This window comes from Festucalex cinctus, chromosome 2 (genome assembly GCF_051991245.1).
Source record: "Festucalex cinctus isolate MCC-2025b chromosome 2, RoL_Fcin_1.0, whole genome shotgun sequence".
Classification (NCBI taxonomy): Eukaryota; Metazoa; Chordata; class Actinopteri; order Syngnathiformes; family Syngnathidae; genus Festucalex; species Festucalex cinctus.
This window is the reverse complement of record NC_135412.1, coordinates 39705338-39731470: the sequence shown is the minus strand read 5'-3', so window position 1 is coordinate 39731470 and position 26133 is coordinate 39705338. Positions and strand designations below refer to the sequence as shown.

The 26133-nt window shown below is 42.7% G+C and overlaps 1 protein-coding gene across 11 annotated transcripts in view; it reads left to right on the top strand.

Annotated features, from left to right (window-relative positions):
• The window catches only part of agrn (agrin), a 341291-nt gene that overhangs the window by 186551 nt on the left and 128607 nt on the right, over nt 1–26133 (top strand). For all 11 annotated transcript variants that reach the window (XM_077515073.1, XM_077515069.1, XM_077515070.1 and 8 more), the window contains 3 exons: nt 10912–11136; nt 22143–22364; nt 24637–24843. In XM_077515073.1, coding sequence (XP_077371199.1) covers nt 10912–11136; nt 22143–22364; nt 24637–24843 — 654 coding nt within the window. The remainder of the gene's footprint in view (nt 1–10911; nt 11137–22142; nt 22365–24636; nt 24844–26133) is intronic.

Here is a 26133-nt window from a genome sequence, read left to right as displayed (position 1 = left end):
TGAGTGAGTGATTAAAAAAATAAGAAGAAGAAGATTGTTAAAAACAAACCTCTTTGGATCAGTTCTTTACCAAACACCAGGCAAAAACACTTCTGAGAGAGAACTGAACCAAAAAGAGGGCAAAAAACTAAGCAGTTAAAAAGGTAAATCTTCTTCTTCTTTCGGCTTTTCCCTTCAGGGGTCGCCACAGCGAATCAGTTGCCTCCATCTAACTCTGTCCTCTGCATCCTCTGCTCTCACACCAACTACCTTCATGTCCTCTTTAACTACTTCCGTAAACCTCCTCTTTAGTCTTCCTTTGATCTTCTGCCTGGCATTTGAAAACTCAGCATCCTTCTTCCAATATAGTCACCATCTCTCCTCTGGACATGTCCAAACCATCGAAGTCTTGCCTCTCTGACTTTATCTCCAAAGCTTCTAACATGTGCTGTCCCTCTGATGTACTCATTCCTGATCCTATCCAACCTGGTCGCTCCCAAAGAGAACCTCAGCATCTTCATCTCTGCCACCTCCAGCTCTGCCTCCTGTCTTTTCCTCAGTGGCACTGTCTCCAGACCAAACAACATTGCTGGTCTCACCACAGTTTTATAAACCTTTCCTTTCATTTTAGCTGAAACTCTTCTATCACACATCACACCTGGCACTTTTATCCACCCGTTCCAGCCTGCCTGCACACGCTTTTCACTTCTTTTCCACACTCTCCATTGCTCTGGACTGTAGACCCTAAATACTTAAACTACTCCACCTTCTTGGTCTCTTCTCCCTGTAACCTTACTCTTCCACGGGTCCCTCTCATTCACGCACAGATACTCTGTCTTGCTACGGCTAACCTTCATTCCCCTCCTTTCCAGGGCAAACCTCCACGCCTCTAGCTTCTCCTCCACCTGTTCCCTGCTCTCACTACAGATCACTATCCATCCATCCATCCATTTTCTTGGCCGCTTATTCCTCACAAGGGTCGCGGGGGGTGCTGGCGCCTATCTCAGCTGGCTCTGGGCAGTAGGTGGGGGACGCCCTGGACTGGTTGCCAGCCAATCGCAGGGCAACAGATCACTATGTCATCTGCAAATATCATAGTCCATGGGGATTCCTGTCTAACCTCATCTGTCATCCTGTCCATTACCATTGCGAACAAGAAGGGGCTCAGAGCTGATCCCTGATGTAGTCCCACTTCCACCTTGAACTCCTCCATCACACCTACAGCACACCTCACCACTGTCTTACAGTCCTCATACATGTCCTGCACCACTTGAACATACTTCTCCGCCACTCCAGACTTCCTCATACAAAACCACAGTTCCTCTCTGGGCACCCTGTCATGAGCTTTCTCCAGGTCAACAAAGACACAATGCAGCTCCTTCTGACCTTCTCTGTACTTCTCAATCAACATCCTCAAAGCAAATACTGCATCTGTCGTACTCTTTTTTTTCTTTTCTTTTTTTTTTCTTTTTTTTGCATGAAACCATACTGCTGCTAACAAATGTTCACATCTGCCCTCAGTCTAGCTTCCACTACTCTTTCCCAAAGTTTCATTGTGTGGCTCATCAGCTTTATTCCTCTGTAGTTGCCACAATTCTGCACGTCTCCCTTGTTCTTAAAAATGGGCACCAGCACACTTCTCCTCCATTCCTCAGGCATTTTCTCACTATCTAAGATCCTGTTGAACAACCCAGTCAGAAATTCTACTGCTACCTCTCCTAGACACTTCCATACCTCCACAGGTATATCATCAGGACCGAGTGCCTTTCCACTCTTCATCCTCTTCAATGCCCTTCTCACTTCATCCTTACTAATCTTTGCTACTTCCTGGTCCACAACAGTCACCCCTTCTACTCTTCGTTCTCTCTCATTTTCCTCATTCATCAACTCTTCAAAGTACTCTTTCCATCTTCCCATCACACCGCTGGAATCTGTCAACACTCTTCCATGTGATTTACTCTTATTAGATGACAACATCTTAACATAATGCTTTATTTTTTTTTTTTGTATCCAACGTAGGGGGAAAACCGGGGGGGAAACTTACAATTTTGAAGGTCAGTGAGGTGCTGTGTGTTAGGTTTGATGCAGCTTGAATAAAATGGCAAATAAGTTGCCTCTGTGTTGTTACAAATGCTGAATTGATGTTGTTTTGAGGATTATTATTAAATGGAAGCAGAGTGCATCTTAGAGTTGAAGTGTAGCCTAATGCATTCATATTGAGTTTGTCTACGCGTGATGCCAGTGTATGTGCTTCATGCTAATGTAAATGGGATTATTATAGTCATAAATCTCTATTAATTGTTTGCAAAGACTATGTACTGTATAAATAATTGACCAATACTTGGCTACACCGCCAATGAGTCATCTTAATGCTAATCTAGTGTTTATTATTATTATTATTATTATTATTATTGTTTTGTTTTTTGTGTCTTTGGGGTCATGAGTATCATATGGATAAACCTTAATCCCTTTTATTCATCTGTCATAAAAACATTAGATGTACAAAAACAACATCCAAAACTTAATCCTTAGCAAACATCAAGAATTTTTTTGTTTACCCTGAAAACTCAAAGTTGTGAGTGAAATTAAGTTGGATGTTGAAGCATACGTCAGCCTGCTTTGTTCGGGAAACGATGAATGATGAGACGATTTTATGGTTCGCTCTGCATTCTCAAGGGCAAACCAGCAAGTGAGTAAAAGAAAAAAAAAGTGTGTCAGTTCAATGTGACTGTTTGAAGAATGACATCAAACATGTAGAATTATCCTTCAGTGGACTTCGTGTTGAGAAGGATGAAGCAATATTAACCCTTTGGCCTTCTCATCATTTCAGCCAACTCCATTTTCTGTTTTGGATTCATGTCATCGTCTGTATGTACCTTCTCCACATTAATTTTGTTGATTTTTTTTTTCTTTTTCAGTTTGTCCACTTCAACACCACCCTTTCCTGACCCTTTCCCTTATCTCCCTTCTGCACCTTTCAGTCTTTTTTCCGCTTCCATTGCTCGACATCCTGTCTCCACATTTTCTCCTTCAGCCTTAACATTTACTTTCATTGCTTCATCCCAAGCTTTGACATCTTTTTTATTTTCTCTTTTGGCTCAGTTTGTTCATTTCAATTTGATTGAATTTACTGGCTCTAGTTTACTGTTTCCGTAGCAATACGTCAGATTATGGATTATGACAGTTCTCTAAGAAACAACATTCATGTATGTGCTGAGTTGGATCTCATTAGTACTGAATGGTGTAATCTAAAATTTAAGATTAGAAGCAAGAAGAAACAGTTTGTTGAAAAAGAAAAAGTTCAACCTGAGGGGAAAAGTACTTTTCCCACATTAATTCTTTTGTATTTAAAAATGAATGTACGCCAACCGAGCACAACTTTAAGACCACCAGCCCAAACTAATGAGCTCCAATAAATGGGCTAAATGGAAAAAAAAAAAAAAATAGTATCTCAGTGCAGTGATCATTAAAGTATAAACTCTGGGCATGTATTTTTCTTTTTCTTTTGGCTTGTCTTTTTTTCTGTGTGTGTGTGTCACTTATTCTAAAAGAATAAACTGCAGTATAGTTGTTTTATATTCCAACATATGAGAGTGAATTTTCACTATTCTTTCCTACCGTGTTTCTCAAATGACTTCCTCTCTTTCATGTCACTGTCACCGTCCATGCCACTTTCCTCTCTTCTTCTTCTCCTGCTGTTGGGACGTCGGGGGTTCTTGATTAGAACTCACGCTGCCAAGTTCTCCCACATCGCATCATTGCATTTGATTAGCTGCAGCCCCCCTCCCGTCAATCCCCTTCTCCCCCATTGTCATCACTGCCTGCACTCCAGGCAGCAGCCCGCTCATATGCATGCAAGTGCAAAAACACATTCATGCGCTTCGCAAACTCATCTTCACACAACTTTAAACGGGCATCGACACATGCGATGCCACTCGGTCTACGCGCGCACGCGCAAACACAGGCTGATGTTGATGCCTTGTCGGCAGGGAGCCAGCTCACACCAGCGTGTTGCTTGACAACTTCCTGTCCCTAATGAAGCATTAATAAACGAACAGTGGCAAAGAGTGGATCAGAGAGCAGAGCTGAGCCCACCCTAATACCCCAACCCACCTGCCTCCTGAATGCCTGCGGTTTGGATGAGAGGCGAGAGGATCACAGTAATCGCCCCCAGATAGCAAAGCCCCTCTGCCCCACTTTTGAGGAAGACATTATCCTTCTCTCCTTGCTCTTGGTTCTTCTCAGTTGTCAGTCATCTAGTAACTAAGTCTCGTATGATATCTCAGTGAAGAGCTTTGAAGTGTGTTTTCTCACCTCGTCTAGTATACTCCTTGAAAACTGTAGTCCCTTTAAGATACAGTGCTTTTGATCCAAATATGTTGACACTAGCCGTAAAGCAGCAGCGATGTGTCTCATCTTAATGCAATCTCTAAAGGTGGGTCACAATCTGTTCCAGATCACTGCTTCAATTTGCTCAGATTTGGAAACAATTTCCCACTCATCATAACAACGCCATATAAAGATTTGATGACACACCATCATAACACCATCATATAAAGATTTTATGATGGTAATGTGATGAGTTTGGTTTGCAGGCAATGTTTTAAGGCACATTTTATCATTCTTAACTGTCATACGAGTAAGATGACGTTAACCACAAACGATAGGAACAGTAAAACTCCTGTTTTCAATAATTGACAGATATATTTTAACATCCTTAAGTTTACCAATGGATATTTTAAAAGGCCAAAACAATAAAACTAACATGTTGTAACAACTTTGTTATTGTATCTTATTGAATTGTGGTTAGACCAGTATGCCATTTGATGAACATCACTTCACTACATAGTATCAAAATCTTGGAACTATAACAATTATATATATTTTTTTTTCCTTTGGACTGACGCAGTTCTCCCAGCACGTAGTTCTATTCACATCAACTACTGAAAATGTGTGCTCTGATTGAAGTGATTTAAACCAGTGTTGTTCCGATACCGATACTGGTATCGGCAGAGGCCCCGATACTAAACTAAACAGCGGTACGGTATCGGTGACTACTAACAAGTAACATGCCGATACCATTAATTCCAATGCTAATATAGGACTTTGGATGCAGCATCTTGTGTCTTGCTCGTGCACAACATTCACTGATATGTGACATGTTCACTACATGCTGATCTAAGTTATCTTATTGGCCCTTGAATGCTCTGAACAAATGGCAGGACAGCTTTTTCATGTCGAGAAAAAAAAAACCCTTAGGTATCGGTATGGTATCGGTTTGGCCGATACTGCAAAGCTGGGTATCTGAATCGGTATCGGGAGGCAAAAAAACGGTATCGGAACAACACTAATTTAAACCCTCTGAGTGACTATATTAATTACTTTTTCCCACATAAATTCTTGCAATCATATCATTAAAACGTTTGGAAATTGAAAAGCTGATAAAGGCTGCTTGCACTCAGCAGACCGCTGACCTCCGCTATAGAACCTATTAGGGATGTAACGATATCCAAACATCTTGATACCATATTATCACGATATGAAGGTCACGATGCGATAATAATCACGATATTGTGGGCAGGTTGGTGATACAAAAGGTCACATTATTGTAAAAAAGAAACGAGCACATACAACAACAAAAAAACACATTATTATGTTTTTGTACATTACAGCAATTAAAAATATACAATTTTATATATATATATATATATATATATATATATATATATATATATATATATATATATATATATATATATAATATAAATATAATATATATATTGAGGAACTAATACAAGCATTACAATACATCGATATTTTTTTACTTAATAAAATAAATAAATTTATTAAAAATTGTTTAGATTAAATAAGAAATTGATAAATACAATAAATTGAGTTCCTCCACATATTGACTCTGTTCACAAGTATATTATGTTCCCATTCACCTGACCATTTGCGTGGATTTTAAACAGAAGGGCCAAAACATGCCTTGTGAAAATTAAACTGCACTAAAAATCTGGACTTTTTTTTTTTTTTTTTTTACATATGTGCTGCTTTTAACTCATTCACTGGCAGCCATTTTGACTGAAGCAACAGCCTTCGCTCCCAGCTGTTTTACTGGATTTTGACTGATTTTGCAAGGCCCAACATAATATTGTGTTCTATTGCTATCAAAACACGGAACCTACCAAAATAAAGATTAGAGTCTCATCAGGGAAAATAAAAGTAAATTTCAATCTGTTTCAGTTTTGCAGCAATTAGCATTAGAATATAGCTAAGTTTCATCATTATACACAAATCTGCTTAGAAACGTGGAGAAATTAGCTTGTTTGCAACATGTCCCTGGTTGATCTCTTGTACTCAGCTGCCACCTTCTGGCCGTTTTTGTAATTACTACCGTTGCTTCAACCATTCAGAGGCTGCATCAAAGCCTTCTGTACTCTCTAGCATAAAAAAATAAATAAATACAAAATTAAAATAAAAACGTATAAATATGTCTTTGGGACATTTAAAACATTTAAAATAGAACGTATTTATACGTTATTGGGAGCAAATGAGTTAATATCATGACATGACAACAATGATATATTGTGGCAGTTTTAATATCACGATATCACTATTGCTGTTACCGTTACATCCCTAGAGCGGATGTAATAATATACGTATATAATCATTATTTGGTCACCAAATTGTACACCTTCATAGATGCCCACTTCCTCTATATTTTGTCATCATAGTTCAATTATTGTTTATTGAGATGCTAAGAAAACAAAATACATTTGTCGCCCTCTTTACAATATTAAAACAACTTGCTACCTCCTTAGCATTTCAGCCCTTATTAGGAGTTTAAGGCTTAGACTAACCAATTTCAAAAGCGCACACAAAAGCTGTCATCCTGAATTAAGAGATGCTGTCTCACCTCAGTTGTGCTAAAATGTCATTGCTTTGCATCTTTATCCGTTCTATCTGTCACTCTCCTTATCGTCAGATGTGTCATTGCCTTTGCAGTTTAAAATGTGCTGAGATTTCAAATTGTGATAGTGTCTCATTTAATTGCCGGAAAAAGATCATTCAATTTTGCTCCTACAAGATTTTCCCTGTATTTCATTTCTCTATATATTCTTCCATTAGCTTATGTCATTAGTGCTGACTTTTTCTTTCTTTCTCATGTTTTAGTCTTTACTTTTAAGCAGAATGAAACTGCCTGTTGGACTAAGCTATTGTGGACGTCTGTGTGAATTTTGCTCAGCTTCCCATAGCTGAAGCCATCTAACTCCTATTTTCGTGTTTTTGTTGTTGTTTTTTGTCTTTGTGTAGTATCAATTTGTTACACATTTGTTGCAACTGGTGATTTGAGTGTATTGTAATGTATTTCATTAAACCAGGGTCTCCAATACTCTATAAATAACTGAATCACATTTTGGGTCACTACCCTAAGTTTGGGGTGCTGCTTTATTGTTGTGCATGTACTGTTGACTGTTGAGACTTCCCATGACCTTTGTACTGCTCTGCTAGCTTCAGCAAGGTCATTACTTCAGGACCCGGGGATCATCAGTCCTTCATTGTTCCGACCCAATTAGGGTGTGACGCTTGCTGCCATCAAGCAGCCGCTGCTGATGGCTCACAATGACTATATGATTTCCATCAGTCTTCTAAAGTGAGCGCTGCTATTTAATGCTTGATTTGAAAGTTGCTTTTGAATGGTTGTAAATTAGGTCTAGAGTTCCTTTTGAAATACTCGGGGAATATGTAAAAAAAAAATGGAGAGAATGTGTTCGTTAGCAAGTCTTAGTGCTCTCTAAACCTCCAAAGGACTTGACAGGAGCAGAAAATAAAAGGGAGGGAAATGTGTCTTGAGTATGAGGAGAGAGAGAGAGAAAGAGTGGGGATATGCTTTGATTAAGAGCAGTCTTCATAGCAGCTCTTTCTTCTTACACATCCATAAAGTATCTCTGCTCACATCTCTGGCTCTTATTAAAAAGACAGTGGTGTCATTTCATCCTGGAGGCAAGAAGCAGGGGATCATGTTTTCAAAAAGAAACTTTTTTTATTTTTATTTTAAAGCTGGACAGAAAATGCTCATCCTTCCACATCTTCTGGAAGTGGGGGTATTTATGTACACAACAGCAAAGAGTACCAAACATCTAATTAGGTTTTGATATGTTGACATGTATACACAGTAGGGATGGGCGAAATTGGATGAATAGAAAATTGCCAATAATTCCACGCAGTTTTAAAGAAAATGCTATATTGGGATCAGTGTTGCCACAGTTACTTTGAAAAAGTAACTTAGTTACTTTACTGATTACTTGCTTTAAAAAAGTACCTAAATTAGTTACTGTAGTAGTTTCTTTTAGCAGATACAGACAACCCTTCTTAACATAGAAATGACACCCAGTTTTGCCACTTAATTGGAAGTGAATTTGGAATTTAAATGTGTTTTTGTTAAAAATAAACTCTGCAACCTTTTTGAATTATTATAATTATTCAAAAAAAAAAAAAAAAAGTCTTTTTAGGATTCCACTTAAATGTTGAACTTCTCGTAACATTATTTATTTATTTATTTATTTATTTATTTATTTATTTATTTATGTTGTCATGGTAAAACATTTCTAATGTACATTGTTTAGAAATATAACGATGATATTTGGGGGCCTCCTGCAGTCACACAATCTGGTGTGACTGTCAATGTATATTGTTAAAAAAAAATCGATTCGGCAATATATCGCGATATTACATCGCACAATTCTCGAATCGATTCAATGGGCGGCCGAATCGATTTTTAAACATCCATATTTGATGGAAAAATATTCACCAAAACGTCTTAGGATTCACACCTTAAGCATGAAAGAATGTTCTATTAATGGAACAGTTAGCCTTAATATTTTATTTCAATGCTATTCAAACATGAAACAGATTACAACCTGAAGAGACACAGACTGAAGTTTCAGATAAATAATACATACCATACAAATCTTACTCTGTACATGTTTACTGATTAGTATTTTCTAAATTTGAATTAAAAAAAAAAAAAAACGCAACAATCGACTTGTGAATTCGTATCGGGATTAATCGGTGTCGAATCGATTTGTGACCTATGAATCGTGATGGGAATCGAATCGTCAGGTACTAGGCAATTCACAACCCTACTGACTAGTGACTGACCTGTGATGTTTTTTTGTTTTGTTTTATTTTTTGATGTAGTGTCACTTGAAGCCATAGAGATAACACTGACAACTGAACAGTGTGCAAAAAGCCTTAATATGTTTGGTTTTAGCTGACAAACTCTTTAAAACACGAATCTCTCTCGTTCCCCTCTTCCTGTTTATGGACACGCGAGTCTCAACTGAAAACGATGACGTCACTCCCTCAGACATGAATGTTAATGCAGTTCACTATGTTCAATACAACATGTTCTGTAATGTATAGTTATTTGTTTATTGACTTTAGTGAATGCTATCGCGTTAGGAATCACGAGCCCTTCTGTATTGTATTATTGATTAAGCATATAAGTTTTCAATAAAATATGTGCAAGAGAGATGCACCATGGCTGAGAAGTGTGTTGTTTATTTAAGTCTTGACAGTTCTTGCCCCTTACTGCATCCCACAGCTGGTCAATTGAATTTGAAATTCTGCTGTTGCTTCTAAGTGGAAGCATACAGTCGTACGTGAAAGTATGCATACTCTAGGTGACACAAAAGCTGAATAACCATAAAATGGAAAATACTGCAGTAATTGTTTTGATATTTTCAGAGGTTCAAGTTGGACTATTCATAACATTTTTGTACTTTTATGTTTTAGTTTTTGTACATTTACGGTTGTGATCATAAGTTTACATGCCCCAAGTTTATGTAAATATTCAAGCACAGCTGTATGTATTTCACAAAGTAGATAATAGTGGGATTTGAAGAGTAACTTTAATAATCTGATTATGTGTTTAGAAAGAGTAACATGTTAGATTACTCTGAAATGTACTCACTTTAGAGTAACATGCTACTTGGCAACACAGTCACAGATTGGAATATATAGACCTTCTCTAAAAGTATCTATTGTTTTGTTTTATTTTATTTATTTTTTGGATATTGAGGGGAGAGAACTTTTAGAGGCACCAATGGTTATTCTTTTTTTCCCCTCTATTTTTGGTTGGATGGCCCAACCAATTAAGTAGGGAATGGTCTCTATTAGAGTGGATGCCAATTTTTTTGAAGAAGTGTGTGTGTGCATGAGTGCGAATTTCAGCAGTGTTTGTTACAACTGGGAATGTGTAAACAACCATTTTAAAATGTTTGTGAAATGGGAGTATGCGCCTCTCGTTTCATGAGCATGCGTACAGTCAAACGTGCCATTCATAGATATGAATCGCTCTATGGGATAACGATTGTGTGCCATTACCTTATTTGAAGCTTATTTGCCTTTAGAACAGTCCCCGTTGGTGGCAGCAAGCATCGGTAGTATTAAAAGTTGCACCAGTGAATCACTCGGCGACAAGTGGCACACTGTTTAATTAGGCTGAAAACAAAGTCCTCCGGGAGAATACCTTCCCCATTTTTCTCTTCTTGCTCTTGGACTCATTTGTAGCAAGGTAAATATTCAATGGGCCCCTTCTCGGCCGGAGCGATTAAAGCTCGCTGGAGCGTAGCAGAAAAGCATGTTTGGAATTCAAAGCTCCTAAGTCAGAATAAAACACAAGGCTGTGACAGTACGTCCCCTCCGAGGGATGTCAAGTGTTTCTTGACATTCTGAATGACTGCGATGGGATTCCAAAGTGCACTAGCCGGCACTTAAATACAATGGACTGTATGCTATGAAACAGTCCATTGTTACAGTGCCAGCGAGTGTCCTCAACTACCACTGTTTGGCAGCAGTGCTAGTGGAATCACACTGTTTTGGACTTAAACTGTTTTCTTCCCCCCTGTCTTTCCCTATCTTCAGTTCTCAAAGACCCTTGCACTGAGGTGACCTGCAGCTACGGCAGCACCTGTGTCCAGTCCACTGACGGCTTGTCGGCTAAATGCATGTGCCCGCTGGGCTGCGAAGGCAGACTGGAGCAGACCGTGTGCGGCAGCGACGGAAAGGACTACCGCAACGAGTGTGAGCTGCATCAGTATGCCTGCAAGCGCCACAAGAACATCAGGGTGCAACATCAAGGACGATGCGGTAGGATTTTGGACTTTGCCATTTTGTCACATTACACACAACATGAGCCACCCTCCTCGGGATTGTTCCTCTTTCAAAACACATTTGCACACCCAAAAAATGCATTTTGCCAAGATTTTGATCAACTAAAATTGGAGCCATATTGGCAGCAGCTACTGGGATTCATGTTTATATTTGATTTCAAAGTGCCACAAGTACAAATGCCAGGTTTTAAACAATGACAGCCACCGAATACATTTTCTTAATGTTTGCCATGGCAGCAGTTTTATAAGAAATCAACCACAACTTCAAAACAGGAAGAACAAACAACCAACTTTTTCTTTTTCTTTTATTTTTTAATCTTCCGACTTAGTTCTGCTAACCTAGTATGCATGAATTCTGTCAAAAAAAAAAAAAAAAAAAACTCTCCGGGACTGGGGTTATATAGGGTACATTTGAAAAGCATCTACAAGTTTAACGTTGGACAATGATAACATCTACATCCTGCATCCTGTAACGACTCGACCGAGTCGATGAAAAACAGATCCCAGAAAGGCAGGCTCAGAGAAGGAAAACAATCTCGATTTATTCTTTGGTTAAACCGAAGAAGCAAATCTTGCTCGCAGGCAAGATAACGAGAATCACAAAAAACACTTGCACACAGCAAGGAACCCGAAGGTAACAGAAAACACTTGCAAAAGGCAAGGAGCACGAATATAACAAAAAACACTTGCAAAAGGCAAGGAGCACGAATGTAACACATAACACTAGCAAATGGCAAAGAACGCGAATGTAACCTAAAACACTTGCAAAAGGCAAGGAACGCGAATGTAACAAAAAACACTTGCAAAAGGCAAGGACAGAATAGCAAACACAAAACACTTGCACCCGGCAAGGACTACACGAAATAGAATGCGGAAACAATCAAAGGCGGATTAAACAGAAAGCGACGCGGATATACACACACGTGAATACAAACTAACCGAGGACCAAAAACAGATACTATGATTTTACCAAACTGGAGAACGCGGAGAACACTTGGACACAATGGTGAGCAAATAATAATCCGACACCGGAGAGGGCAGCTCGGAGTCCTTTTAAAGCATTGATTGCTTAACGCGAAGCAGGTGCGGTGCTGGGGAACGCCTCCCTCGTTATTGGCACTGGAAGAGAGAGAAGCACAACAGGCTGAGAACCGAACCATGACAGTACCCCCCCCTTAACGGACGCCCCTTGGCGGACCACCTGGCTTATCTGGGTACGCAGCATGGAAGGTGTCTAACAAAGACGGGTCCAGGATCCAGGAGCGGGGGACCCACTGCCGCTCCTCAGGTCCGTAGCCCTCCCAGTCGACCAGGTACTGGAAGCCCCGGCCCCTGCGCCTTGAGTCCAAAATTTCTTTGACCGTGTAGACAGGATCTCCATCGACCACTCGGGGAGGAGGCGGAGCGGGTGCAGGTGGGTTCAGCGGGCTGGGAGTCTCTGGCTTGAGGAGGGAAACGTGGAACACTGGATGCACCTTGAGTGAAGGTGGAAGACGGAGTTTCACAGTCACTGGATTGATGACGGTAAGTATCTCGAAGGGTCCGATGTAGCGCGGACCCAATTTCTTTGAGCACCCTGCCAGGCGCATGTCCCGGGATGAGAGCCAGACCTTGTCCCCTGGCCGGTAAGTGGGTTCCGGTCGCCGCCGACGATCCGCAATCTCCTTGTTGCGGGCAGCTGAGCGGGATAGCGCCGCTCGGGTCTCCCGCCATACCTTGTGGGCCCTCCGTAGGTGATGCTGCACCGTGGGTAGTTCGATGGGACCCTCTTGAGACGGAAAACAGGGGTGGCTGATAGCCGTATGCTGCCATAAAGGGTGAGTGTCCTGTCGCTGATGACGGCAAAGTGTTCGTGGCGTACTCGATCCAGGAGAGGTGCGAAGACCAGGACTCAGGATTGTGCAGGCAAACACACCGGAGGGCAGCTTCAAGGTCCTGGTTGGCCCTCTCAGTCTGGCCATTGGTTTGGGGATGATACCCTGACGACAAACTGGCTGTGGCGCCCAACAGCTTGCAGAACTTCCTCCAGACCTGGGAAATGAATTGTGGTCCACGGTCGGACACCAAGTCCACCGGGATACCGTGAAGCCTGAATACATGACGGACGAGGAGTTGTGCCGTTTCCCAGGATGACGGCAGTTTGGAGAGGGCAACAAAGTGAGACAGCTTTGAAAACCGGTCGACCACGGTCATAATCACCGTATTTCCCCTGGATCGAGGAAGACCGGTGATGAAGTCCAGTGAGATGTGCGACCATGGCCGCGACGGAATGGGTAGCGGCCTTAACAGTCCCATCGGCGGCTGGTGGGACGATTTCCCGCACGCACCAGCGGTACATGCCTTGACGAACTCCGTAACGTCTTTCTTCATGTCGGCCCACCAGAATCGCTGGCCGATCAAAGCAAGAGTCCGGTTAATTCCTGGATGACAGGCAACTCGTGAGGTGTGACCCCACCGGAGGACCTCAGCCCGCACAGGGTCAGGGACGAACAGTTTCTCTGCCGGGCACTCCTCAGGAACAGCGATCCCCTCCTGTGCTTCCGTGACTTTCTTCTCGACTTCCCATTGAACTGCACCCACGAAGCAATGTGCGGGTAGGACCGGTTCAGTTCCGGCCTCAGGCGTGGCGGCCTCGTGTATCCGGGACAAAGCGTCTGGCTTCTGGTTCCGGGATCCCTGGCGGTAGTCCACGACAAAGTTGAACCGTGTGAACAGCAATGCCCAGCGTGCCTGTCGCGAGTTGAGTCTCTTGGCTGACCGAAGGTATGCCAGGTTTTTGTGGTCCGTCATAACCTTAAAGGGTTCCTTGGCGCCCTCCAGCCAGTGTCGCCATTCTTGCAGAGCCAAGACAATCGCCAACAGTTCCCGATTCCCGACGTCGTAGTTGGCCTCTGCGGGACTCAGTCGCCGGGAGAAGAAGGCGCAGGGATGGAGCTTCCCGTCTTCTGGCGACCGCTGGGACAGGACCGCCCCCACTCCTGAATCCGACGCGTCAACCTCGACCACAAAAGACAAGTCCGTATTAGCGTGGATAAGCACCGGCGGGTTTACAAACTGCTGCTTTAATTCCAAAAATGCATTTTCGGCGCCAGGTGACCACCTAAAAGGTACTTTGCTTGACGTCAGTTTAGTAAGGGGGGCTGCCCGTAAGCTATAATCCTTAATAAAGCGACGATAGAAATTAGCGAAACCCAGAAAACGTTGTAGCTGCTTACGAGTTTTGGGAGTCGGCCAATCGACCACGGCCTGAGTCTTGACCGGATCTGCCCGTAGTTGCCCTCCCTCTATGATGAAACCCAGGAATTGCACCGACTTAGCGTGGAACTCACACTTCTCTGCTTTAACATAAAGTCGATTTTCTAAGAGGCGCTGAAGGACCAAGCGGACATGTTGTCTATGCTCATGCACGTCGAGTGAGAAAATCAGGATATCGTCTAGGTAAACAAAACAAAAAATGTTCAGCATGTCCCGGAGGACATCATTAATCAAACATTGGAACACTGCTGGGGCGTTAGTCAGACCAAAGGGCATTACACAGTACTCGAAATGTCCCAGTGGTGTCTTAAAGGCGGTCTTCCACTCGTCCCCTTCCCGTATCCTCACCAGATGATAGGCGCTTCGCAGGTCTAGCTTCGTAAAAATTCGGGCCGATTGCAACGGGGCGAATGCTGAGTCAAGTAGGGGAAGGGGATATTTGTTCTTAACAGTAATATCATTCAGACCGCGATAGTCGACGCAAGGACGGAGTGTCTTATCCTTTTTCTCAATGAAGAAAAATCCAGCTCCTACGGGAGACTTTGACGGGCGTATCTGACCAGTCGCTAGCGACTCGGTAATATACTCCCGTAAAGCGTCCTGTTCCGGCTGGGACACCTGATATAGGCGTGAACCAGGCAATGGTACATCGGGGATCAGCTCAATCGCACAATCATACGGCCTATGGGGCGGCAACGCTTGCGCGCGATCTTTACTAAAAACCTTGCTTAGATCATGGTACTCCTTGGGGACATGGTCAAGGCATACGGGTTCTGGGGTTACGCGAACGGGTACAGTGGGAGCCCCTCCTGCCGACTTCAGACAATGGGCATGGCAGAAGGGACTCCAGTTCTCTAAGGCCGGCTTCTCCCAATCAATATCAGGATTATGCGTTTTTAGCCAGGGAAGGCCCAACACTAGGGGCGCAGAACGGGACGGCATAATAAAAAACCTCCTTCTCTCCACGTGATTACCCGAGAGTCTCAAGATGAGGGGACCGGTTGACAGTCGTACCTCCGCCAGCAGGCGCCCGTTGAGGTCGAAAACCTTCTTGACCCTTTCTAAGGTCTCTACCGGGCTTCCTAACGCTTCTACAACACATGGGTCTATAAAACAATCATCTGCCCCTGAATCGATTAGCGCACTTACCCTAAGGCTCATCCCATATCCTGACAGCTCCCCCGACAATTCTAGCCGTTTATCGCTGAGAGTAGACCCCGTCGACGGGCTTGGTTCGGTTCCCCCCGGTTCATGCTTACCCTGATTCGCATCCTTCTCGGACCCCTGGGATTCATCGGCACGGCCCCCCAGTCGAGCGGTCGGCCGCGTCCGGCGTGAAGGTCGTGCTGGGCACGACGCCACTCGATGCCCAGGTTGACCGCAGTAGAGGCAGGCTCCAGCGAGCCACCGGCGACGACGCTCCTCAGGGTGCAGGCATCCACCACCCATTTGCATGGGCTCCCCTCCGTTGTCCGGAGGTCCTGGAAGGGTGCGCGCTTCAGCGACGTCGTTGAGAGAGAGTCTGGACATGTCGTTGACGGCCGCTCCACGCCGCTCAATAGCACGCTCCCGGCAACGTTCCCGTACCCGGTTATCCAAACGGATCGTTAGATCAATAAGTCCCTCTAGAGAGCTCGTGTCATCGCAAACTGCCAGTTCATCCTTAAGTTGCGTATTCAGTCCCCGACGAAAGATACTCCGCAACTCACAGTCCCCAAACCCGCTCTCGGCGGCCAATATGCGAAATTCGATCGAATAATCAGCGACCGATCTCTCCCCCTGTACTAAATCTAGCAACCGACCCCCAGCCTCTCTCCCCCTAACCGGATGATCGAACACGCGTTGAAATTCACCAACAAAATTGGGGAAAGAGGACCGAAGGTCTGGTCGCGCGTTGCTCACCACCATCGCCCATGTAGCGGCTTGACCAGACAGGAGGCTCATAATGAACGCTACTTTGGACTGATCACGAGCGTAAGTAAACGGTTGCTGGTCAAAAACGAGCGAACACTGATGCAAAAATTGACCGCAACCTCCAGGCTGTCCATCGTAGCGTGACGGGTGGGGCAAAACGGGTTCTCTATGTGTAACCGGGAGCGCCGACATAGCAGTGTCCGAACGCGGAAGTTCCGGGTTGTGCACCCCGCGGGAACTGAGTTGCTCGAGCCTCCCGAACATCTCCTCACACCGATGAGCAAGCCTGCCCACCACCTCTTGGAGACCGGCCATGGTGGTCTCGGTTTGCCCGACCCGTTGTCCCTGACTGGCCAAGGCCCTTCTCACCTTTTCTGAGTGTGCGGGATCCATGGTCGGATTATTCTGTAACGACTCGACCGAGTCGATGAAAAACAGATCCCAGAAAGGCAGGCTCAGAGAAGGAAAACAATCTCGATTTATTCTTTGGTTAAACCGAAGAAGCAAATCTTGCTCGCAGGCAAGATAACGAGAATCACAAAAAACACTTGCACACAGCAAGGAACCCGAAGGTAACAGAAAACGCTTGCAAAAGGCAAGGAGCACGAATATAACAAAAAACACTTGCAAAAGGCAAGGAGCACGAATGTAACACATAACACTAGCAAATGGCAAAGAACGCGAATGTAACCTAAAACACTTGCAAAAGGCAAGGAACGCGAATGTAACAAAAAACACTTGCAAAAGGCAAGGACAGAATAGCAAACACAAAACACTTGCACCCGGCAAGGACTACACGAAATAGAATGCGGAAACAATCAAAGGCGGATTAAACAGAAAGCGACGCGGATATACACACACGTGAATACAAACTAACCGAGGACCAAAAACAGATACTATGATTTTACCAAACTGGAGAACGCGGAGAACACTTGGACACAATGGTGAGCAAATAATAATCCGACACCGGAGAGGGCAGCTCGGAGTCCTTTTAAAGCATTGATTGCTTAACGCGAAGCAGGTGCGGTGCTGGGGAACGCCTCCCTCGTTATTGGCACTGGAAGAGAGAGAAGCACAACAGGGTGAGAACCGAACCATGACACATCCTAGTTGACATCCTACAGTCGTTCAGTGCGCATTGCGCAAGAGAAAGTGAGATGAGAAGAACATCACCTTCCTACTGGGCCGACCATTTTCCAAGATCATTTTGAAGACAACATCAAGTTGGCGATGAAGTTGCGGAGGATGCTGGAAGAATCCTTCCAGGAGTCCACGAAGGCATTGCAAAGAAGGCTGTGAGGCCGTTGTTAGACTCCAGGCCGCAGGGGCGGGCTTCGAGGGCCGAAGTCCTGCAGGTTATGGAGGTTTGCCCTCTTCCAACACAAGCTGATTCCAATCAACAGGATCGTTATCAGGCTTATGCAGATCTTGCTAATGAGCTGATCATATGATCAGCTGTGTTGGAGAAGGGAAACATCCAAAACCTGCAAGACTTCGGCCCTCGAGGACCAAGTTTGCCCAGCCCTGCTCCAGGGGGATTGCTTCGAAGGGGAAAACTCGTGGTTTGTAGTTTGGGTTTGAAACATATCTTTTGTGGAACTAGTCAATCAACTTTTCTGACATACGTATTTGTTTTTCAACACCGATCCATCCATTTTCCATACCACTGGTCCTCATTAGGGTTGCGGGCGACCTGGAGCTTAGAACAGGTGACTGCGGGCAAAAGGTGGAATACATCTTGTACTGTTTTAAGTTTTTTTTGGACACATGTCGCCCACCAATGTAAGAAAAATGACGTCCATACTAATGGTGTCATAAATACTTTTTGATTGTTCCACATGAAAACACTTTCACAAGCTATCAAGTGGAAGTACAACCATGGAAATGATTTAGCTAATCACAGTTAAGTTGAGTTATTGTGGAATTGTCAAAACAGAAAACTATGAAAAGAGCTTGTAGATGTCTGTGCAATAAATAAGAAATAAATACAACACATTTTGTTTTCATGTTTTGATGGGCTCCAAACTAATGATAGTATTTTCTTGTTAGCATGGTGTATCTCACGTCGTTTCTTTCTTTTCTTTCCTTTATCTACTATCGTTGGCTATTATTTCTCCTTCACAATCTCCACTTACTTACAATGTAACCCCCCCCCAATTCTCATTTTTCATTCTGTTTTTTTCCTTCCTAACAACAGCACTCCTGTAGTGTAAACTGTTGTTCCACTAAGTAGCACTTGTCATTTTCGCACAGCCCGGCCTTTTTTTCTCCCCCACACATACTTGTTTTCATCTAGCAATGGTTGTTTACTCCCAAGGCGATCTTTTTTCCCCCGCTTTTGTTGTGGCGAGCCAGATGGAGAGAGAGCACAGCAGTTTCTCTCAGAGACAGAGCCTGGTGGTGGGCAACGGGAGATGGATATGCAGGTCTGCAGACAGAAGGTTGGTCACATAAATCCAGCCCGAGTCGGTCCACAGGGAGCGGTGCTTCCCCGATTTATCCGGGCTGCTTGTTTTTGCAGCAAACAGGCCATTCTTTTTGTAATTACCCTCCTTGCTCGACTGGAGGAGAGTGGGGATCCTGGAAGCTGTTCTTCTCACTTAATGGGAGGTAATGGTGTTGCTCTCAAGTAATGGCCTGGCTGGCGGTGAGGCGCTGCGTTATGCACAAGCGCCACGTGCGATGAGATAACAGACCTGTTTGCTTGTCTTCTCAAACCTCTGGATTGTACTGCTAGAAAACAATCCTCTGACTCTCAGAAGCCAGAGCGCTCTGTCCTTTGCATTGTTGCTCTTCGTATCACTGCCAGCAAGCACTTGAGAACCAGTTACCCTTTTATGTCTCATGGGCTGTTTACACAAGGGAAGAGTTATATGAATTGATTAATTGCTTGTTGAAGATTTGAGGAAAATAATATCTCTAAGGATAAACAAACTTTCCCTGGTGGTTTCTTCTCTCTAATATTGATATAAAATAGTATTTAAAAATATGAATTAATTAACTAAAATTTTTTACTATTGACTCAGTGAACTGTTTATCTTCTTAGTAAATCAATGACTCCCCCCCACAAAAAAAAAAAAAACAATACAAAAAAAAAACAGTCCTAGTTTACACGACACCGTTTTTACAAAATGGTCCAATTTCAAAATCAGGTCTCAAAAGTGGAAGAATTTGAAAACACTAATGAAATACAAGTAAATTCTCCATAACCGTGGCATCAATGCGCTGTTGTATGTTTCCTCATTACTTGAACCTGAAGCAAGCTACATCTATTGCACTCGTCACATTCTAAACTCACGCAAACAATCTACAAAAATATTCAAAAGTCAGTTTTGAAGAAAAAATCTCGCAAAATGGGTTTCAAAATGGAAGATTACGAAAATGACACCATTGACGCATATTTGTAAATGCTAAATGTCTGCTAATACTGAGGAGATAACATTTGTCTCAGTTTCTAGGAGTGCAGTGTATGTCACAACCAGGGCTGGACTGGCCATCTGGCATAGAGGGCAGATGCCCGGTGGGTTGGCGTTTTTTGGGGCATATGCGGTGCAATTTAATTATTATTTTTCCTCCATTTTCCCCAAGAGACAAGCCCGCAATTTAGAAAGAATAGCCCATTAGTCCAGATAACAAAATAGACAGCAAGCAAAACCATTAATCAACAGCCGTGGTAGAGCTATGTAGTAGCGAGGGTCATGTCTGAATACATTTTTTTTAAAATCTGTCTTCAGTATAGAATGTCTGATTTTTGTAGTTAACATTAATTATATTCCTCATCTTCACACCATAGTATGTACCTGACATGGCTGAGAAGTCATTGCTTACCATAGCATCCATAGGCATGGTTTTGTGAAATCCATCCATCCATCCATCCATCCATTTTCTTGACCGCTTATTCCTCACAAGAGTCGTGGGGGGTGCTGGAGCCTATCTCAGCTGGCTAATCGCAGTAGGTGGGGTACACCCTGAACTGGTTGCCAGCCAATCGCAGGGCACTCAAAGACGAACAACCATCCACACTCATAAGCACACCTAGGGACAATTCGGAATGCCCCATTAACCTGCCATTCACGTCTTTGGAATGTGGGAGGAGACCGGAGTACCCGGAGAAGACCGACGCAGGCACGGGAAGAACATGCAAACTCCACCCAGGAAGGCCAGAGCCTGGACTCGAACCCGAGTCCTCAGTACTGGGAGGCAGACGTGCTAACCAGTCATCCACTGTGCTGCCTTCATGAAATACAATGCACACATATCCAGAACATTGCTCAACACATTCATACTACAAGCAGGAACATGCTTAAGTAAAAAATAATTAATAGAGTTTTCCTTTACTGTAATCACAGAATACAAAATGGTGTCTGCTCTGACTGGCTGTTAGATAGCAAACACAAACCAGTGGATTTACACTGTAAGCAAAGAAAATGGCATTTTCTAGCGAATTAAACTCAGGAAAAAGTTGGATTTTACTGAGACTTGATCCTGCTTGTATTATACGTTTCTTGAGCAAGGTTCTGGATAATGTCTGACAAACAATGACTTATAAGTAAGTTAAAGTTGTGTGTGCACAAATGTTTTGCACTCTAAGCCAAAAATGCTAAGGCTGGTTTTTTATTATTATTATTTTTTTTATTTATTTTTTTTCTTGTGCCAGTCCAGCCCTGGTCACAAACACAAGTTGCCGACCACAGCAAGTGTAAGCCAAGTGTTTCCTGATCATATAACTATTGACAATAGATGGTTAACATAGCATTTCAGGTCATTTTTGCAGATCCATGACAACATTGTCGTGTGTACAGGTGTTTGTTTGTTTATTTATTTATTTATTTATTTATTTTTTAGAAATCAAAGTTAATTAACTACCCTCTGCTCTTAGTCATTGCATTTACTTTTCGTGTCTAAGGCTTTCCTGGATTATACAACTACGTGCCCCTGGCTGCGTTTTTAATGTCACACTGCAACATAAATCCTTTGTCTTGCCTCATTCTAAAAATGTGTCGAGCAGGATAAAGCCCGGAGTCTTGTTTCGATGCGTAACAACGTCCTCTTGCTCATCCACAAACCAATCCCATTATGATCCAGGGCTGATAAGGCCAAACAGGATAGCCAGCAAAGAAGGAGCAGCAATGGGGAGCGAATCAAAATGAATGCCTCTTTATCTCAGTCCTTGTCCCCTTTACGATCAAGAGCTCACTCGGAGGTGCTCTCAGTTGTTAGGCTAAGGGTAATATAATATATGTGTAGAGCAGCAGCAAAGGGAGAGTTTTCTTCCATTCTCCACTTTCTTAGGCTCATCTCTCCTCTTCTGTAACAGTCATCTCTGTGTTTCAGTTGGTATTAAAGTGGCCTCTCACCTGCACCCAGGGATTATGTAACTCCCATGTTGGAAGCGCATGATCCATTGTTATATTTTCAACTTGATTTTCTTCCATTGCCGCTGTATTGTAGATGACTAGATGATGAGAGCTTTTGTAGTGCCACCAACGAAGAAGACTTTTCATTTCACAAATCAAGAGTGTGTATTCAAAGTTCCTTCCTTGGAGCAAATCGATGTACTGAACCCAATTTCACAGATGAAGAAATAAGATGATGACATCCAGAGTTGTCTATGTAAAATGTCAATTAAAAGATGATATCAGTGTGTGATTTTAGGTGTCTGTAATAATTGGATGTACTAGGTAGCAGCATTTATCACAACCTGTTCTTTTTTGCCACGCCTCCTCACCTCTGTGCAATATTTGACATGTTGTCTTCTTCTTGCCACGTGGCACCAGCCAATTAACTTTCAGCCACATGTGTTTATCTCCATAGACCCTTGTAAAGACGAGAACAGTCTCAACACAATGTGCCGGGTCGAGGCCCTCACCCGCCAGCCGCTCGTCTTCGCCTTGCCCGAGTCGTGCCCCCCGGCAAGCGAGCCGTTATGCGCCAGTGACGGCGAAACCTACCCAAGCGAGTGTGCCATGAGAGCGACGGGCCTGCAGAAAGGCATCAAACTCAGGAAGATTCACGGCGGACGGTGCAGAGGGCTGGGTAAGCTCCCACTTAACCTTGCGCACTTTCTCTTCCTCCAATCCAATCCAAGACGCCGTTCCCCTTCGCAATAATGTCATGCACACAGCCATTCACAGATCTATTTTCTGCTTAATATTTGACGGGGTAGCAATAAGACCTCACCCCAATCTAACCCCTCTCAGTGGTATCGAGATAAATGGTTCTGAGGCCTTAGGGTCAGTACCAACCAAACAGTAGCCTCCTCCAGACCGATAAGAGCCTTCAGGCTGACTATCGGCGTAAGTAGGACAGAGGGAGGAAGCCATAGTTAACAAATAGCTGTCAGCTTGTACTGTTTGCCTGATAGCCCTCTGAAGAAGACCCGTTTCCCCGCTGTGTTTTCATCAGAGCCAAGCACAGGAACAGCGGTGTAGGTTTAACTCAGCGGCGTGGACAGACTGTAATGCGTGTTGAACATCAAAAACAAGAACAGACAAAGAGTATCCATCTCCTTTTTAGTGTTGTCAGTGTCAAAGGCTGAGAGAAACGCGTTGAGACTGCAAACTGAACACTGCAACATGATCACTGATAATTTAGTAGGAAATTGTATTTTTTTGGTGTTGATTTTGTTTATTTAACAGTGTTCCCTGAAAGAAGCTCAACAGCAAAAGGTCTTAAGTATACTCCTAACTTGTGCCTCATTTTTTTTGGTCCTTTCTGCTATGGAAATTTCAAATTAAAGAACAATTCAATTTGAAAAGCCGATCCATGAAATCATATCCCTTAGCAAATTACAAGTTGGTAACTAATCAAAATGACCATTTCGACATGCTATTGCACATCCTTGTAGCCCTCTCACTCAGATTGAGCAGCAATGTAATTAAGTGTGGCATGACATGCTTTTAAAGAAAGCGGGGAAAGGAATAGGATTGCTGTACAAATTTGATCCACATATCAGCAATGAAATAATTTTGAGGCCTTGTGTGCGCTGCGAGAACAGAGGCCTCAAATTGGATTTTCTCACTTCGCAGCTAAATTTGCCATTTAACACAACCAGTTAATCTTTTTCTTCATTTTCCAAGAGAATTTCTGCTTAGTGAGACGAAATGTAATGAATGTAATTGTTTAGGCTTTAACTTGGCCGTAAAATTAAATTCTAGAGTTGACAGTGTTATAAAAGTTTTTAGGGTGGTGTTGCGAGGGTTAAAGTTTGACATTAAGCTTTCCATGACATCATTTGAGCATCAATTACAACAAGACTACAATCATTTTACCTAGGAAAATATGTATGTAAACAAATAAATAAATAAAATATAAAAATCACTGCTAATGATTAGTTTGACTTTCACAATATGATGCTCAAACATAGTGTGATGTAAAAAAAAAAAAAAAAAAAAAAAAAAAAAAATAAAACACTTACTATAAGGTAATACGTACTGTACACAACTTTCCATAGAACGTAATTGATCAAATATGAATAACTCAATCAAATCAACAGACAAATATCGTGCACACACAAAAAATGTTTGTAGATCTTACTGGCCATTGTTCAAATTTTTTGTCATTATTTTTAAATGTCTTTCAATGAAGTAATCTGTCTCAGAATTGAGCGTGTTTTTGTTTCTTGCATAGTTTGCTAATCTAATTCTTTTGAGATCAAATGTAAGGAAAAAAAATACATCTGGCCATGTTCCAATTATTGTAAAATCCTATGAACGTGTTGCAAAAACAAACAAACAACAAAAACAAAAAACACACACACATAAGGGGTGTTGTACTTTTTTGTAGTATCTAGAGGTTGTTAAAAAAACAAACAAAAAAAAACACACAAAAAAACCAATCAATCAATCAACCAACTAACCAACCAATTGATCGATCGATCGGTCGATCGATTAATCAACCAATCAATCAAACAATAGATAAATAGAATCATAGGTTTGGGAAAAGAGTGTAGTTTTTAACCTGGATTTCAAAGCATTTATACTTTTTGGTATGTTTTGAATCTTTATTCATTCATATTATTAACTCTGATAATAAAGGAAAATCGGGGGGATTGTATTATACATTATTACAGAAAAAGAAAACAGCTTTCTAAGGGTGAATTTGCATGGTGGCAGGGGGGCATATTATACATAGGAGTGACTTATTCACAGGATTTTATGTTAAAGCTTCTGTGCGCAATGAATTTCTACTCTGTAACAATCTCCATTGCTAGCTTTTAAACCAGTATGCATTTGGACTGACTCATTACTCTGAATCAAAATATCTGGTCCAACCCAACCATCCCTGAATTGTCCTTTCTTTATTGCAGAAGAATGTAAGGAGGCGTGTCATTTCAACGCCGTGTGTCTGCTAGAGGAGCTGACTTCTCGATGCTCGTGCGATCCCATCGAGTGCGACGGGACCTACAAGCCCGTCTGCGGCAAGGGCGGCCGCACGTACACCAACGACTGCATGCGCCGCAAGGCCGAGTGCCTGGGCAAGACCCTCATCCCCATCAAGCATGCGGGACCCTGTGGTGAGTGGACCGAAGGTTGGAGGACGGTGTGTCCTTTTTCCCGCTTCCCTTCTTCTTTTATCGTGTTATTGTCCTAAAGTTGAGGAATAATTGTCTCAAAGGGTGCTCTTTGAAAGGGAAGGGGCAACTTAAACCTGTGCCTTCACTTCACTTGTTCATCTTTGAAGCTCATCCTCCCATCTCCAACAACACATGCATGTTTCATTCACCCACCTCCGTCTCAATTTGTCTTTGTCTCGCTGTCTTGAGTGTTGTCTAAAAGAAAAGCTGTTTTTTCTTGTTGCAGTGCGTCCGTTAGTCTGTCTGTCTGTCTGTCTTTGTCCATGTTGGCTGTGTCTTCCTGGCTCTCTGGCTGCAGGTGGAAAGTGGGGTCACCCAATGGGCGACCTCATCAGATGGATGCTGGGGGGTGAAGGCTTCCCCTTTGCTCCGAGCGGATCGAACAGGAGGGGTCTTGTACCACTGCTCTTCTTCCTGTCTCTTTGTTTCAGTTTTATTGCACTGATATGATCCATGAGGTTGGAGAAGTCTGCCTGATTTTTCTGTTATATTCCCAGACCTACCCACTCACGTCTTCCTTTTTGTTCTGCATGCCGTAGTGCACACCAGCCCCTAAATTCAAAATTGCCGAAATAAGCCCTTTCCCCATTTTCCGAAATATTGATTAAAAACCCTTGCAGCTGCAGTCCTTTGAATATGAAAGCGGTTAGTTTCACTGCCGCATGCCTTTTTTTTGTGGAAGAATCTTCTTTTAATTTCAAACTAGTAAATTCTCTTTTCATTCCAAGGAGATACAATTTGAGTGCAACACAGAATTGAATAAAACTGAGCTTAGTCGTGGATAAAATAGCAAAAAGAGTTATCAGCTGAGGAAGTATTTGAGGGGATTTTGTTTTGTAAAGAGCTGTTGTCATTTTCCAAAATAACATTTTGAAGTGTACTACTTAGTTAGGTATGCTGCTCTGACAAATTGTAGTAATTTGTCAGTAAAAAGGCATATTTCCCAAAACAATTTTGATAAATGCATTACTGTACATTTTTAGTCACAAAGTGGTGATGATGAAACTAGTTTGCATTCTAATGCTGAAATGCATTAGAATGCATTCAAAACGCCACAAAGTGTCCTTTTAGATACACTGTAGTCGACAAATAAATCCACATTTAGTTTTGGTCACGTTGGTTTTGTTTCTTGGGCCTGCTGGATCTCTCTCGCTCTCTCTCTCTCTCTCTCTCTCTCTCTCTCTCCCTCTCTCTCTCTCTCTCCCTCCCTCCTTCTCTCTCTCTCCCTCA